This window comes from Dunckerocampus dactyliophorus, chromosome 12, assembly GCF_027744805.1.
Source record: "Dunckerocampus dactyliophorus isolate RoL2022-P2 chromosome 12, RoL_Ddac_1.1, whole genome shotgun sequence".
NCBI classification, from domain to species: Eukaryota; Metazoa; Chordata; class Actinopteri; order Syngnathiformes; family Syngnathidae; genus Dunckerocampus; species Dunckerocampus dactyliophorus.
Window position 1 is genome coordinate 9,488,413 of NC_072830.1, and position 16,100 is coordinate 9,504,512.

At 41.8% G+C, this 16,100-nt stretch overlaps 1 protein-coding gene and 4 non-coding genes across 5 annotated transcripts; 4 read left to right on the forward strand and 1 right to left on the reverse strand.

Moving 5' to 3' along the window:
* The first annotated feature begins 4,435 nt into the window (after window positions 1-4,435).
* Window positions 4,436-4,599, forward strand: LOC129191769 (U1 spliceosomal RNA). The gene has a single exon (XR_008573297.1). It is a non-coding gene; the product is annotated as a U1 spliceosomal RNA (small nuclear RNA).
* A 3,168-nt stretch (window positions 4,600-7,767) lies between these two features.
* On the forward strand, window positions 7,768-7,931 carry LOC129191770 (U1 spliceosomal RNA). The gene has a single exon (XR_008573298.1). It is a non-coding gene; the product is annotated as a U1 spliceosomal RNA (small nuclear RNA).
* A 1,808-nt stretch (window positions 7,932-9,739) lies between these two features.
* On the forward strand, window positions 9,740-9,903 carry LOC129191742 (U1 spliceosomal RNA). Its single transcript, XR_008573270.1, has one exon. It is a non-coding gene; the product is annotated as a U1 spliceosomal RNA (small nuclear RNA).
* A 1,808-nt stretch (window positions 9,904-11,711) lies between these two features.
* LOC129191744 (U1 spliceosomal RNA) lies at window positions 11,712-11,875 on the forward strand. The gene has a single exon (XR_008573272.1). It is a non-coding gene; the product is annotated as a U1 spliceosomal RNA (small nuclear RNA).
* An 833-nt stretch (window positions 11,876-12,708) lies between these two features.
* LOC129191426 (uncharacterized) lies at window positions 12,709-15,094 on the reverse strand. The gene is made up of 5 exons (XM_054794780.1): window positions 14,847-15,094; window positions 14,603-14,762; window positions 14,166-14,518; window positions 13,941-14,087; window positions 12,709-13,843 (listed from the first exon to the last, which is right to left on the reverse strand). Exons 1-4 carry the CDS (start codon window positions 14,934-14,936, stop codon window positions 13,956-13,958), a joined length of 735 nt encoding a protein of 244 aa, XP_054650755.1. The 5' UTR covers window positions 14,937-15,094; the 3' UTR covers window positions 12,709-13,843; window positions 13,941-13,955.
* Between the last annotated feature and the right edge of the window lie 1,006 nt (window positions 15,095-16,100).

A 16,100-nucleotide genomic window follows, 5' to 3' on the forward strand; every position in this document is an offset into this window, starting at 1 on the left:
CTCCCAGCCCTAGCCAGTACTACAGTACTCTTTCCTTTTTCCACTGTCCTTGGGCAGAGAAAGTAGTGATGCAATTGTAACCCCTGTTATTTTGTGGCTAGGTTTTCTTATTTTTATTGAATGTAACAGTGTTTGGTACAGACTTTTTCCCTATGCTCCTTGAAGGCACCACCTCATGTCCATGATGCCACTTGATTGCTACACATGCTTCGCGGGCTGAGCAGGTCATGCTCACGATTAACCTGCATTCGTGTAAGTAAAATAACTTTTCTTGGTACAAAAAGTAATCTGTGCATCAATTGCTGTGTGATGTGTTCCACAGCGGATGAAGACCACTCTCGCTTCGCATCCATGTAAACACATCCTACCACAACAAGCGCCTTTTGATTCTCAAGCCTTTCGATGAAGCAACCATATATATAGGACGACCTTCTTGGTCCTCCAGGAGTGTATACGGCACAACTGTGCTTATGAAAGAGCTTGTAGATGAAAGCATGCATGTTTCTCCTGAAAGAAACAGCAACACGTGGAAAATTAGGTTACTGGTTGTGTGGCCAGCTGCCCAGGAGTTTATCCTTCTGTTGCTGGTTCTGGTAGTTTGGGCACGACCTATCAAAGAAGACCGGGTTGACCGAGAAGAACTCAACCAGGCGCTCCTCCTTTTTCGCCAAGAACGAGCAGTTGGCCTTCTCATTTGTCACACCCCGTTCTTCATGTGACCCCCCTCTCCGACCCACCAGCAGCACCCTACTCATGATCAGACTCTATGGCTTCAACATTTGACTCTTCTTTGCTCCTCCTCTCCTCTTTCTCTCTGGCCCTCCCAGCGGCCCCTCTGGTCGTATCCTCTGCCTTTTGAGCTGCAGATGCATCTGACCCCTTCTTCAGTGTCTTCGGCATCTTGGAGACAAAATGGTTGTCGTTTGTCTGTCAGCTTGGCTTGTATACAGTATATACTGCAGAAATCAGTGCGCACAACGTCCGTTGTAAGTGCGGAGCACATGCTTACTCGGTACGGTCCACGTGACTTCTGCGTGCTCATTGGACAGTTGAACTGGGGAAGTGCCGAGTGAGCACAGATGACGCATTTATTACGTGCGCACCGTCCGTAGAGCAAGTAACCGTAGGGCAAATTTAAAAGACTCACGGAGTCAGTGTGTTTGTGCGCTCCTTGGCTGTAGAGGGCGCACGCATTAGGGGTGGGAATCTCTGGCCACCTCACGATTCAATGCGATTACGCGATTCAGAGGCCTGCGGTGCAATGATAAAACGATTATTGATTAATCTCGAATCATAGTTTTTTTGTGATGAATAGTTTGTCAATTTAAGCAGAATTTTTCTCAATATAATTTATTTTTACTCACCGTGTACTACTAAAACAAAGCATATTTGTAATAATCCACAATTAAACATGAAACAGATGAATATACTTCCATTATCTTTTAATAATTGGAAGGTTACGTCAACCACCATATTTCTCATTGCACGGAACCAGCAGGAAAAGTAAAGTGCGCCAGTAGCAACATTTATAAAATCAACACAAACTTCAGCATATTCTGAATAACCAGCAAAAAAAAAAAATCTCCCATTATTCACAAATAAATAGACTTCTGATTTCAAATAAATATTCTGAGCATAGAATATCTGAGAATTTTTCTTTTTTTTTTTTTGCTGTATTGCAAAGTCAGGAACGGCTGTCATACAAAATATAGATTTCTGCACCAGCAGCTCTCATACAAGAATAATGCTTGCAGACTTCAGTACGTTATGAATAACCAAAAAACCCAGGCTGTCCTAATTCACAAACAATAACATACAAATGAATAGGCCATGAGAAATCAACATGCCAAGGCATGGAAGTGCAAATGTGCTTACTAAGTGCTAATGTGTCCTCTCGTTTGTAGCACATGAGACGCTAGCTTCCAGTCATCAGTAATGAAGTGCGCTGTTACAGTGATATAAGACAGAGGTCGCCGTATCACACATAAGCGCTAACCTGTGTGCTTTCTCCAAGGAATCCAGGACTTCAGTTTTGGTGTCATTGTACAGTGTGGGAATTGCAGTGTCAGTGAAATAACGTTGCAATGGGACGTTGTATCTGGGTTCCAAAGTGTGCAACAAAGCACGAAAGCCCTGGTTTTGAGTTGGGTGGAAAATTAGTTATCACCTGTCGATGGTTTTCTGGTTGGCGGCAACGTCAGCTGGCTGTTTTTCCTCCTGGTTCCCAAATGTGCGATGTGCTTTCTCATATTAGTCGTGTCCTCCAAATACTTTAATCTTGTATGGCAAAGCTTGCATATTGTCTGGCTCTAGTCCAGCTCATTTTTACCATCAACTACGTGAAAGCCAAAGTGCTTCTAGACGTTCGCTTTAAATCCAGCGGGTGTGGGTCGGAGTTTACGCTCAGCCATTCTGGTAGTGTTGTACACTTACGTGTACCACCATAAACTGTACGGGTGGCACTTCCGCTTTCCGTCTGTTTGTTCCATCAGCAAAGCCGCATCATCAGACGCATCAAACGTAATCGGTCACGTGATGTGTGCAGAACAACACAAGCGCCGAAGCACCATTTCGAAGCCGTGTGATTCAGGATGTCTGACACCAGCTTCGAGGCTTCGGGTTCCTTTTACCATCTCTGCCAAATGACATTTCAAACTACAAAAGCACGCGGAGAGCACAGACATCCGCCATAGCGCTATAGTTCCCCTCATACTGTAATATATTTACACCATAAATGTTAGTCGTACATTTATTTTCTCGACATATTTAGATTGCTAATATTAGCATGCTAGCAAAGCTAACATGCTAACACCTAGCATAATAGGGATAGATTTTTATATATGTGTCTACCTATGAAAACGGCTAAAAATGATACTATGCTAATGTTAGAATGCTGGCAATGCTAACATGCCAATGTTAGCATGCTAACCTGTAGCATAAAAGTACTAAAAAAGTGTCGAGCTAAGAAAATGACTAAAAATGCTACGATGCTAACGTTAGCATGCTAAAACCTACTATGATGGTTCGGTGCGTACCTCGGCTGTCACGGTTTGGTCGTTTTCGGTACACTAAGAGAACAAAATGCAAAACATGAAACTGCTTAGCTTTTGTATAAGCGACTTTATTGATTTTTTAATTAAAAACAAAAAGATGCAAACTACTTGCAGGTAAATTATCCAATAAATACAATTATAAAAAAAACAACAAAATCTAGCGTACAGAAAAACTGAAGGATGCAGGGGCGGCACTTTGATGCATTCTAAAAGCAATCCAATGTTTGTCATTAAACTGTATCATAAGCTATATATAGTTCCTCACAAAAATGAGTTTCAGCAGTGGTTTTATTTTTTATTTTTCTGGGACTTCTATCTATTCTGCCACTCTCTTAAGGATCACGTCCTGGATGACATCTAAAATGTTCACTCGACCTCACCGAGGAGGATAAAAATGTAGTATGTGCTACTCTCCACTAGATGGCAGCAGCACTTTACTGTACATGTCAGTGTCCAAGAAGGAACCAGGAAGTGTCATTAGAAGGCTGCAGGGGGCCTTCCTCCTTGAATGTCGGAAATGCAGCATTATATTGTGTTCAAGTCAAATATAAATAATAATAGTTATTGTGATATCAAATAGTGTTGTTGTGTGTTTTGTAGAAACACACCCTCGTCCCATGTGTTTGCTGGTGTGCACATGTACACGTATTGTACTTTTTAATTTATTATGTTTGCTTTTTGAGGAAGGCATGAAGTTATCACCATTGTTCTTTACCATGATTGAAAAATTAAGCCTAATATAAATTCCAGTAACCACCGTAAGTGCTTTAGATACGAAGATGTTGACAAATTTCACTCATTTCCTTTGCTGATGTTGCTACACAAGAGAAGAAAACATTTTACTGTTTGCAGAACAAGTCATTATGACAGTCTACCTACACACCAGCAGGAGGCAGTAGTGAAACAGAAAGTGGTTGCAGTGCTTCACGTGTGTGGGGGAGGGTATCTTTGTGCTTCATTTCAAATTTCTATCAAACTGCTAAACGGTTTATTGTACAGAACATGAGAAGAGCCAGCGTGGTTTAAAATGTTTGTTTCTTTATATGTTCACTCCTGATTTGACCTGGAAGATTTTTTCAAGGGATTTGAAACCAATTTTGTGATTCTGCTTCCTACTGGCTCGAAGTGTACCATGTGACCAGGATTGGCTTCCAAGTCGAGCGTAAGAAAGCAGCATTGCATGATGGGAAACAGAGTTGTGTTTCAGTATAATATAAATGATAATAATAATAATAATTGGTGTGATGGTCAAACAGTGTTGTGGTGTGTTTAGTAGGAGGAGACACCCATTTATTGTATGTTTGCTTGTGTGCACATGATGAGCCCATCACTTAACATGGTGTTTGCGTGAACGACCTGTGTGTGTGAGACGTGTACAACTCATACTTACCTGGCAGGGGAGATACCATGATCAAGAAGGTGGTTCACCCAGGGTGAGGCTCAGCCATTGCACTCCGGTTGTGCTGACCCCTGCGAATTCCCCAAATGTGGGAATCTCGACTGCATAATTTGTGGTAGTGGGGGACTGCGTTCGCGCTCTCCCCTGATCAACATGTTGAAAGTAATCGACTTTTGTGGAAAATCGTTAATAATTACTACTACAAGTAGTATTGGACAGCTAAACCGGCATGAAGCTTCCACAGGGTTCATCTATTTGTGCCGGAAAATGAACCGACGTTTTGGGGCTTAGAACCACACAGAACAGTGACATCTAGTGGTGCACTGCAAGTATATCATGTCATCTGCTTCAACTAGCTTTCTTGTTTTTGTTCTACTTAAATATGTACACAATAAAAAGCGTAAAACAAAACAAATTGTTATTGATTTATGTGAGAAGTGCTTGTGTTACTTTATGAAAATAAACATAAAGTGACAAGGGGTTGTGCTTGTGAAACGGCTAAAATGACTGCATGGGATATATTTCAAAGATTTTTATTTAAAAACAGGACTTTTTCAACTGTGGCTGGTTTCAGCCTGTTCCGTCTTTGGCTGACGACTTCACCAGCCTTGGAAAAAATCCTCTCGCATGGCACAGAGGAGGCTGGTGTGCATAAAAATTTTACTGCCAGCTTGTAAAGGTGCGGGAAAAGTACTTTGTGGGTGATCCAGTATTTGAGTGGGTCCTCTGCTCTGGAAATGTGGGATTCCTTTAAGTACCTAGACAATAATTATTAGAATAACAATAATAATTATATGTGATTCAGCAGCATATCATGACCGTTCAATGGTGATGCAGATTATTATGTTTACTGTACCTCTAAACCTCCACGGTCGCACTGGCAGTTGTGTTGGTCACCTGTTGTTGAGCACCAACATGCCTGTCCAGGAGTGCCCAAAGACTGTCATCCTCCAGTCGATTTGAAGGGCCTGCTCTTGGTGGTGACTGTGGCTGTGACTGTGAGTGTGACTGAGCAGGCAGTTCAATATGCATTGTTCCTGCACACTCCCTTATAAGTCTCTCTATGGCCGTTTGGGCACAGACTTGGCTGCAGAACCCCAGCTCCTTGAACCTCGGCTAGACCCAAGGTTGCCATAGAACGTGCTGTGACCTTCTCCAACATTGCAAACTTTTCAATTAAATTATTTTTTAAATTGGTGGCCAGTTTCTCACCCAGTGGGTGGGTGATATGGCCACATCTACTCGAGATATAATGTTTTAGCATTTTAACTACTGGTATGACTTTCGAGGCCGACACCTGTTTTTCCTCAGAAAGCTCCACTGTGGCCTGGTGAAATGGCTTCAGGACATCCAGGCACTGGTGCATCGCCTGGTAGTCCTCTGAGGTGAATGGGGTAAGGTCTGAAGAGAGGCTGGCCAGAGCTTCACCCATTGACTCTCTTTCATTAAACAGCCTTTCCAACATGGCAAAAGTACTGTTCCACCTTGTGTCCACCTAAGATAAGATAAGAAGCAAGTTTTATAAAGAGAATATCATACAGTAACTACAAGAAGAGTAACAATGTTCAAACAATAATCACCTCCTGAATCAATTTATGTTCTGGCCTGACCAGCTGTCGCTGCATCTCAAAGAGCTTTTGTTTGGCTGTGGTGCTGGACTTAAAATGCCCAACAATCTTGCGCCCCCGACTCCGGATGTCTTCTAGTTCTGGGGTTTGGGCAAGGGACCGCTTTACCACCAAATTCAGCATGTGTGCAAAACACATTATGTGCCCAAGATGTAGTAAATAGGCACATGCAATCATATTGGGAGCACAGTCTGTGACCAGGCCTGTCACCTGTAGCAAAGATCACATGTGCACAAATCACATATAGCAATTAGTAGTAGACAATATTGCAGGATAATCTTGTCTTTGACTGGTCTCTCACCTTCCCCTTAGTTCCCCACTGTTCCATGAGGACATCTTTGGCCTCAGCCAAGTGAGTTGCAGTGTGGGTTTGTGGAAACTTTTGAACCCCCAAAACCACTGTGGAAAGCTGCACCTACAATGTGCAAAATCAGAGTGAGGCACAAGAACCATAGCAATACACAAAGTAGTTCAAAGAAAGGAAGTACTTCCTCAGTGATAAAGTGGCACGTTTACAGCCAAGGAGGCGTCCATATGAATGGAAGTCCACATGTCTGCTGTCAGGCTAACAGCAGAGGCCTTGCTCACAAGAGCCATAGCCTTCTCCTTGGTAGCCTTGTATTTGTCAGCCACCATTTTTCCCAAGGCCTTCCTATTTGGGATAATGTAGGTGGGGTCCAAAAGGTTGACAAAGGCCTAAGGGTGACATTAAATGAAATACAGCACATTAGGTAAACATGTATTGATACTCAAAATGGGAGAGACCCATTTACCACCATACCTTGAAACCTTTACCTTCCACGATGGAAAATGGTTGCATATCAATAACAATCATGTCCACCAATGCAGCATCAAGTTTTTGCTTCCTTGACAATGCAAAAAAAAATTAGCATGTCAAGAAAATCCATACAGAGGAAATTTGTAATATGTGGGATTCAAACCCATAACCTTTGGATTTAAAGCCACTATGTCAACCATTGAGCTATACTTGTAAGCTATGTGACTATTTGCACCCACCATCCACATCATATCATAAATAATTACCGGCAGGATGAGGATTGAAAGTTTGAGAAAACATGAAAGTCTGATCAACATGTTAAAAATCATTGAGTTATTGTGGAAATTTATTAATGATCAATTTTAGTTTTAGTTTGTCTTTTTAATAATAATATACTTGTGTTACAAACGTGAATTTGTGGAATTGAATATGGTTAAGAAAATAGCTCTTCAAAGCATGAAAAATAAAGCAACTAAAGTTTTGCTTAGTTTACTTTTTTATTACACAGTATGACCAACAATATTGTTTGGCTTTTGGAACAAACCTCGGTGAGTCAGGTCCCTAATCCAATAAAAGTCCATCCAATAAAAGATAACATTGGAAAAAATGGATGTGCAAAATACTTTTAGGGTAGGACTAATCATTTGACGTGGTTATAGATCAATTTGTGGTGTGAAACAGGAAGTGGTTTCAGTGTGGCCGGAGGGTATCCCACTGATCTGTATTATATATCTGGATAGACCATTGGTCAATGACTTGTGAAGCCACGCGGGCGCCATATTACCACTCACAAGAAGAAGTAGAAGTAGACACCCATTCAGTGTGTGGGTGGTGGTGTGCACATGATGAGCCCATCACTTAACATGGTGTTTGCGTGAAAGACGTGTGTGTGTGAGCTGTGTACAACTCATACTTACCTGGCAGGGGAGATACCATGATCAAGAAGGTGGTTCACCCAGGGTGAGGCTCAGCCATTGCACTCCGGTTGTGCTGACCCCTGCGAATTCCCCAAATGTGGGAATCTCGACTGCATAATTTGTGGTAGTGGGGGACTGCGTTCGCGCTCTCCCCTGATCAACATGTTGAAGATAAATGACTTATTATACTTAGTGGCCATTTTTTCAACAATGTTTGTTCTCTCTGCAGTTGTGGAAGTTCACCCAGTTAATGCATGTTTGTTGTTGAAGAAAACTACTAACATATCAACTGGGGATGTCCCGATCAAAGTTTTATAGGCTTCCGATTGGATCCGATATCCGGTACTGATTGTTATTTGTTTGTTTCATTAATAATATTAAGATTTTGTTACAAACATGAATTTGTGGAATTGAATATGGTTATGAAAATAGATCTTCAAAGCATTAAAAATAAAGCAACCAATTGCTGGATTGTCCTGGATTATTCTATCAATTGATCATTTTATATGCTGCTTATTCTGCCTAAGATTATGGAGGGTTTATTCAGTGTATTAGCATGTTTGTTGATTGAGAAAACTGTTAATATATCAGCTAGGTATGTCCTGATTCAGGTTTTTTGGCTTCCGATTGGATCTGATATCCGGTACTCTTTTTTTATTTGTTTTTTAAATAATAATCAGCTTTTGTTGCAAACATGGATTTGTGGAATTGAATATGGTTAAGAAAATAGCTCTCCAATGCATGAAAAATAAAGCAACTAAAGTTTTGCTGAGTTTACTTTTTTATTACACAGTATGACCAACAATATTGTTTGGCTTTTGTAACAAACCTCTAATGACACCCTGTCAGGGGAACTTGCCCCCACCACCAATGAATTAACACAATGACCCATAAACCCATAAACACAAACACATAGATGGACGTGGTGAGTTAAGTTTCGATATTAGTCACAGCTAGTTCTGGTAATGGATTGTTGAGGAAGCGGCTGCTTAGCGCATGACTGTGGAATGTGCATTTTGTCCTTGAATTGTCTGGAGATGCCCTGAGCCCACGCATGTGGGGGGACAGCCTTGGTCATGCCTCGCACCCCCAAGTGCTCCCTTATCTCAACCGCTTTCGCTCAGTCCACTCACAGTACCTTTCCACTTCTACAGAATACACAGAGAATCACAGGATTTTTGACTGTTTGATGAACTTCAGATAATAAAATAGAGTATGTACATACATTGGTATTTGACATTGTAAGATATGTAAGAAAATCCTTAACACACCCTTATTTTGTTTACACAATTAGACAAATGTGACAAACAGCGCTCTTATTTTGAAGACCGGAATGTGTTGCGTGTGTTGATACGGTGGGAGACAGATACAACGCCGAGTGTTTTTTGAGAAGACATTTTTGTGATGCAAATATTTTTAATCTTTTGAACGCATATTGTTTTGAGAAGCCAAACTCTTTACTTGGAACTACGTTCTTCATCACAGAAATCTGACCAGAACTGGACTTAGGAGACCAAGTGGGGGGTAAGTCGCTGTTAATTGACTACAATGCTGATGGGGATGTCATACAACTTCATGTCAAAAAATCTGAACTATCCCTTTAAAAAAAAAAATTATTTAAAAAAATGCAAACAGAACTTAAAAAAATAAATAAATAAAAGCGACCCCATACATTTTAGTGTTTGTAGAACAAGTCATTATGACAGACTACAGTGGATTACTGGTCAAAGAAACAGGAAGTGGTTTCAGTGTGGCCGGAGGGTATCCCACTGATCTGTATTATATATCTGGATAGACCATTGGTCAATGACTTGTGAAGCCACGCGGGCGCCATATTACCACTCACAAGAAGAAGTAGAAGTAGACACCCATTCAGTGTGTGGGTGGTGGTGTGCACATGATGAGCCCATCACTTAACATGGTGTTTGCGTGAAAGACGTGTGCGTGTGAGACGTGTACAACTCATACTTACCTGGCAGGGGAGATACCATGATCAAGAAGGTGGTTCACCCAGGGTGAGGCTCAGCCATTGCACTCCGGTTGTGCTGACCCCTGCGAATTCCCCAAATGTGGGAATCTCGACTGCATAGTTTGTGGTAGTGGGGGACTGCGTTCGCGCTCTCCCCTGATCAACATGTTGAAGATAAATGACTTATTATACTTAGTGGCCATTTTTTCAACAATGTTTGTTCTCTCTGCAGTTGTGGAAGTTCACCCAGTTAATGCATGTTTGTTGTTGAAGAAAACTACTAACATATCAACTGGGGATGTCCCGATCAAAGTTTTATAGGCTTCCGATTGGATCCGATATCCGGTACTGATTGTTATTTGTTTGTTTCATTAATAATATTAAGATTTTGTTACAAACATGAATTTGTGGAATTGAATATGGTTATGAAAATAGATCTTCAAAGCATTAAAAATAAAGCAACCAATTGCTGGATTGTCCTGGATTATTCTATCAATTGATCATTTTATATGCTGCTTATTCTGCCTAAGATTATGGAGGGTTTATTCAGTGTATTAGCATGTTTGTTGATTGAGAAAACTGTTAATATATCAGCTAGGTATGTCCTGATTCAGGTTTTTTGGCTTCCGATTGGATCTGATATCCGGTACTCTTTTTTTATTTGTTTTTTAAATAATAATCAGCTTTTGTTGCAAACATGGATTTGTGGAATTGAATATGGTTAAGAAAATAGCTCTCCAATGCATGAAAAATAAAGCAACTAAAGTTTTGCTGAGTTTACTTTTTTATTACACAGTATGACCAACAATATTGTTTGGCTTTTGTAACAAACCTCTAATGACACCCTGTCAGGGGAACTTGCCCCCACCACCAATGAATTAACACAATGACCCATAAACCCATAAACACAAACACATAGATGGACGTGGTGAGTTAAGTTTCGATATTAGTCACAGCTAGTTCTGGTAATGGATTGTTGAGGAAGCGGCTGCTTAGCGCATGACTGTGGAATGTGCATTTTGTCCTTGAATTGTCTGGAGATGCCCTGAGCCCACGCATGTGGGGGGACAGCCTTGGTCATGCCTCGCACCCCCAAGTGCTCCCTTATCTCAACCGCTTTCGCTCAGTCCACTCACAGTACCTTTCCACTTCTACAGAATACACAGAGAATCACAGGATTTTTGACTGTTTGATGAACTTCAGATAATAAAATAGAGTATGTACATACATTGGTATTTGACATTGTAAGATATGTAAGAAAATCCTTAACACACCCTTATTTTGTTTACACAATTAGACAAATGTGACAAACAGCGCTCTTATTTTGAAGACCGGAATGTGTTGCGTGTGTTGATACGGTGGGAGACAGATACAACGCCGAGTGTTTTTTGAGAAGACATTTTTGTGATGCAAATATTTTTAATCTTTTGAACGCATATTGTTTTGAGAAGCCAAACTCTTTACTTGGAACTACGTTCTTCATCACAGAAATCTGACCAGAACTGGACTTAGGAGACCAAGTGGGGGGTAAGTCGCTGTTAATTGACTACAATGCTGATGGGGATGTCATACAACTTCATGTCAAAAAATCTGAACTATCCCTTTAAAAAAAAAAATTATTTAAAAAAATGCAAACAGAACTTAAAAAAATAAATAAATAAAAGCGACCCCATACATTTTAGTGTTTGTAGAACAAGTCATTATGACAGACTACAGTGGATTACTGGTCAAAGAAACAGGAAGTGGTTTCAGTGTGGCCGGAGGGTATCCCACTGATCTGTATTATATATCTGGATAGACCATTGGTCAATGACTTGTGAAGCCACGCGGGCGCCATATTACCACTCACAAGAAGAAGTAGAAGTAGACACCCATTCAGTGTGTGGGTGGTGGTGTGCACATGATGAGCCCATCACTTAACATGGTGTTTGCGTGAAAGACGTGTGCGTGTGAGACGTGTACAACTCATACTTACCTGGCAGGGGAGATACCATGATCAAGAAGGTGGTTCACCCAGGGTGAGGCTCAGCCATTGCACTCCGGTTGTGCTGACCCCTGCGAATTCCCCAAATGTGGGAATCTCGACTGCATAGTTTGTGGGAGTGGGGGACTGCGTTCGCGCTCTCCCCTGATCAGCTTGTTGAAGGCATATGACATTTCTTTGTGTTTGCTGTTTGTTCAGTCCTTTTATGTTGTTTGTGAACACTATTAAAACATGACCTCTTCCTTCAACTCTGTAATATACATTTCAGTAACCAGCGTTTATATGTACAATGATGTTGATGAATTTCTCTCATTTCTTCAGCTGATGTGGCTACACAACAGATGAAATACATTTTAGTGTTTGTAGAGTTGTGACAGTCTACCTTCACACCAGCAGGAGGCAGTAGTGTTACAGTGGGTTCATATGTTCACTCCTAAATTTGACCTGGAAGACTTTTTCATGTCATTTGAAATAGGTTTTGTGCTTCTGCTTCCTATTGGCCAGAAGTGTACCATGTGACAGGAATAGATCGCATGATGGGAAACAGAGTTGTGTTTAATACAAATAATGGTTACTGTGATGCTCCAACAGTGTTGTGGTGTGTTTTGTAGAAGCAGACACCCATCCAGTGTGTGTTTCCTGGCGTGCACGAGTCCATCACTTAACATGGTGTGTGTGAAAGATGTGTGTGTGAGACGTGTACAACTCATACTTACCTGGCAGAGGAGATACCATGATCAAGAAGGTGGTTCACCCAGGGTGAGGCTCAGTCATTGCTGACTCCTGTGAAAATTGATAGAGGGGTTCAACAGAGGGTTTCTTTTTAATCGATTTCATCAGAGGGGGGTTAAAAATTCAAAGGGCACCCAACAGTGGCCTGGATGCCGAAGTATAGGCCAGACACCAGCCGCCCTTTTAATTCCTCAACACAGATCTATAGATGAAATATTTGTCTTGTCTTCCATTGTTGTCTTATATTGTGTGATTCAAGACCACATACTTTATATTAGTATATATGTGTTGGATGGAATTCACTGTTTATATTCACTGTTATATTTGTGAAAAGAAAAATAAAGCAACAGTTTTGTTTGTTGTAATCACAAGTGTGCAATAATAATAATAATAATAAAAAAAGAATAAATCTAAAAAAGGTTGCCAACAACAACGATTCACAAGTTGTCCACATCCATTTTAAATTATCCAAAAGATGTTTAGCTTTTGGATGTGTCCAAACCTTTGGAGGAGGATATCATTTTTACAGGACTAAAAGTTTTATTTTTATACTTCTTATTTTCCTGTGTTGGTTGGCCACATACTTTGCAAACTGTTAGACTCTGTATTATTGAGAGAAAGTTTTGAGTTGATGTTGCCGCTTTGTTGTTCTTTCAGTTTTCTCTTATACTCATGCTCTTGAGTGGCTCTTGCCCAGGAGGCCCCCCTGTGCCTGCGTGGCACATGAAGAGGGCACAGAGGAAGACGTGCATGTGAAAGGACTGACTGCTGTCTGTGCTTGCTCTTCCTGGGAAGAGGACGAGGTGACTGTAGAGGGAGCAGGGCCTATCATCACATGTGGAGGATGTGGATGTGAGGATGCAGGCGGCGGGTAAGTTGAGAGGCTGCCTTTGTGTGACTTCTTTCCTCCCCTTTAGGGCCTTGGTCCCTGCTGTGCTCGGAATAGGCTGGAATGTCATGACAGGGTAATCTGGTGGAGGGAGAGCAACTTCTTGGTGTGGAGCCGGTGACCAAACAGCAGCAGCAGCTGGGTGTTTTGTGGCGTGTAGATTGTAAGGAGCCTCTCCTGGCGATGAATGAATTCACGGACTGTTTTGGTATTAATTTCTGGTAGAAGAATACCTGCTTTTGACAGCACAGCATCCTCCACTAAGACCAGGTGCTCAATGCGCTCATAGGCCTCAATGATGCTGGTCTTCACAGGGCTCGCATGGCATGGGCTACGCAGCCACAGCACTTTGACCAGCGTATGCATCTGAAGTGCGGTGTACAGGTCCTTCTGTTGAAGATACTCTTCAATGCGGTTTTCCTGTATTTGGCGCCATTATGTTGCCTTCGGTCCTGTCCCTCACTAGCCTCACCACATTCTTGTCCACGTCCCTCCTGTTAACACAAAATGTCAGTGTGTTAAAAGGAATCATTTAGTTTAATAAGCACACAAGGGACAGTACAGCTGGAAACATTGCCCAGTGAGCCTCACTCAGTTGTGACAAAATCAAAAGTCCCACGCGATCCAGTGGTCGACCGAAACACCCTCTTTGTTTCTCGCCGTATTTGTGCAGGGCCCACAGCACGGAACCTCCGTGATGAGGGTATGCCGACTGGATGTGTCACAAATATGCCACACCTGCACAGTACAGTCGTCAGGTAAACAACAAAGGATAACATTACTTGACATTTTGCATCATCCTTTAAAGTTACTTACCCGGTGGTGGTAACCCGACTTGTAGAGGTACACGGCCTTCCCTACCCCCGCACACTGGTCACCTTGAGGACACTTAAGTGAGCACCTCCACACTCCCACAGGGTGCCAGACAAACATGCGGCCCCGAAAGAAGACTGCAGGGTTCGGCAGAGCTCCACCAATGTAGCCTGGAGCTTCAGGTGGATGGAACCACATGCGGTCTGACTTCATGAGCCGTCTGTGTTTCAGGACTCCGGCGTTGTCCTTGTACGCCTTGATGGGAGCAAAGGGGTCGCATTCTTCAGCCACCAGATATCCGCTAGTGGGATGCCGTTGGGCTTCTCCCACAGGTGGACGCAGCCCTCTAGTTCCGCCTTGTAATGTATATATTAAAAAACACATATTACACAAGTTCTGTATTTAGTAATGTTGTAGTATAAACATATAACTACACTAACGTGTGTCCTGGCTCGTAGATGGGGTGGCTGGTCTATTTTTTAGCTGGGGCGGCATCACACTGAGATCCACAAGGGGAGCAGGGGGCTGAGACATAGTGCCCTCTGGCTGCCTGGGCTGCGCAGGCGACACTGGCTCCTTTGTCACTGGTGGTACCTGTGACTTGAAAGATTATAATACAAATAACACAAACATTAACTGCGTTGTGTGTGTTTGTTTGAGTGTAGTTATTAGTGTTTTACTAACCTTCCACGGACTGGCATGCAGACACCAGCTCGTTGTCGCTTTCCATGTCCCAGGACCACAGTGAGGAAGCCACGGAGGATGTTGTGCCATCACTTTGGTGGAAAAAGAGTCTAGGGAATTGTTTAATGACTAGTTTAATAGACATAGTTGTCTGTTGTTAGCATGTTGAATAGCAAAAAACAAGCACCATGTAGAAATCCAAAAGTTTAAAAAAATACTCATGATTAAACAAGCATACTGGCATCATTTTAAGCCCCACCTCTGTTTACAGTGAGCGCAGCTTGTGATTGGTAGGCTACAGTCGTCTAGTCGCGGCTTCTGATTCGTCTTCTACAGTCAGCACGGCTTGTGATTAGTTGTCCACCGCTCCACCGCTAGCCCGCTCGCCTCTCCACACTGTAGAGCAGGGGTCACCAACGTTTTTCCTTGTGAGAGCTACTTTTACAAAATGAAAATGGCTAAGAGCTACTCATTTTTGTAACATTTATTTTCAGAGCTTATTTTAAACCCAAACAAAGCGAATATGCTTGTTTTACCAGAACATTAACAAAATGCTGGTGTCCACAACTCACATTTTGTATTTCAGAATGCATTTCTTTCTACTGTTCTTTCATTATTAACTGAAAACTGTAAACTGCACTTCTGAAAACAGGAAGGCTGCAAATTCCCCATATGTTGGATAATTAGTGGTAGTGGGGGACTGCGTTCACGCTCTCCCCTGACCAACTTGTTGGAAACAATTGGTGACTTATTGTATTTATTGATTATCTTCTATGCTGCGTATTCTCAGTAGGGTCGTGGGGGTTTGTTCAGTCTATTAACGTGTTTGTTGCTTAAGAAAACTATTAACATATCAACACCTTCCTTTATCTTCATAATATACATTTTAGTAACCAGTGCTTTAGATACAATGATGTTGACAAATTTGACTCATTTCTTCAGCTGATGAGGCTACACAACAGACGAAATGCTGTACATATTAATGTTTGTTGAACACGTCATTATGACAGTCTACCTTCACACCAGCAGGAGGCAGTATTGCTACAGTGGGTTACTGGTCAAAACAGGAAGTGGTTGGAGTACGTCACGTGTGGGCGAGGGTATCTGGTGCTCATTCCAAATTTCTATGAAATTGCTAAACGGCTTATTGTGCAGAACATTAGAATATCCAACGTGGTTTTAAATGTTTATTTTTTTGCATGTTCACTTCTGATTTGACCTGGAAGACTTTTTTTCATGTGATTTGAAACCAAT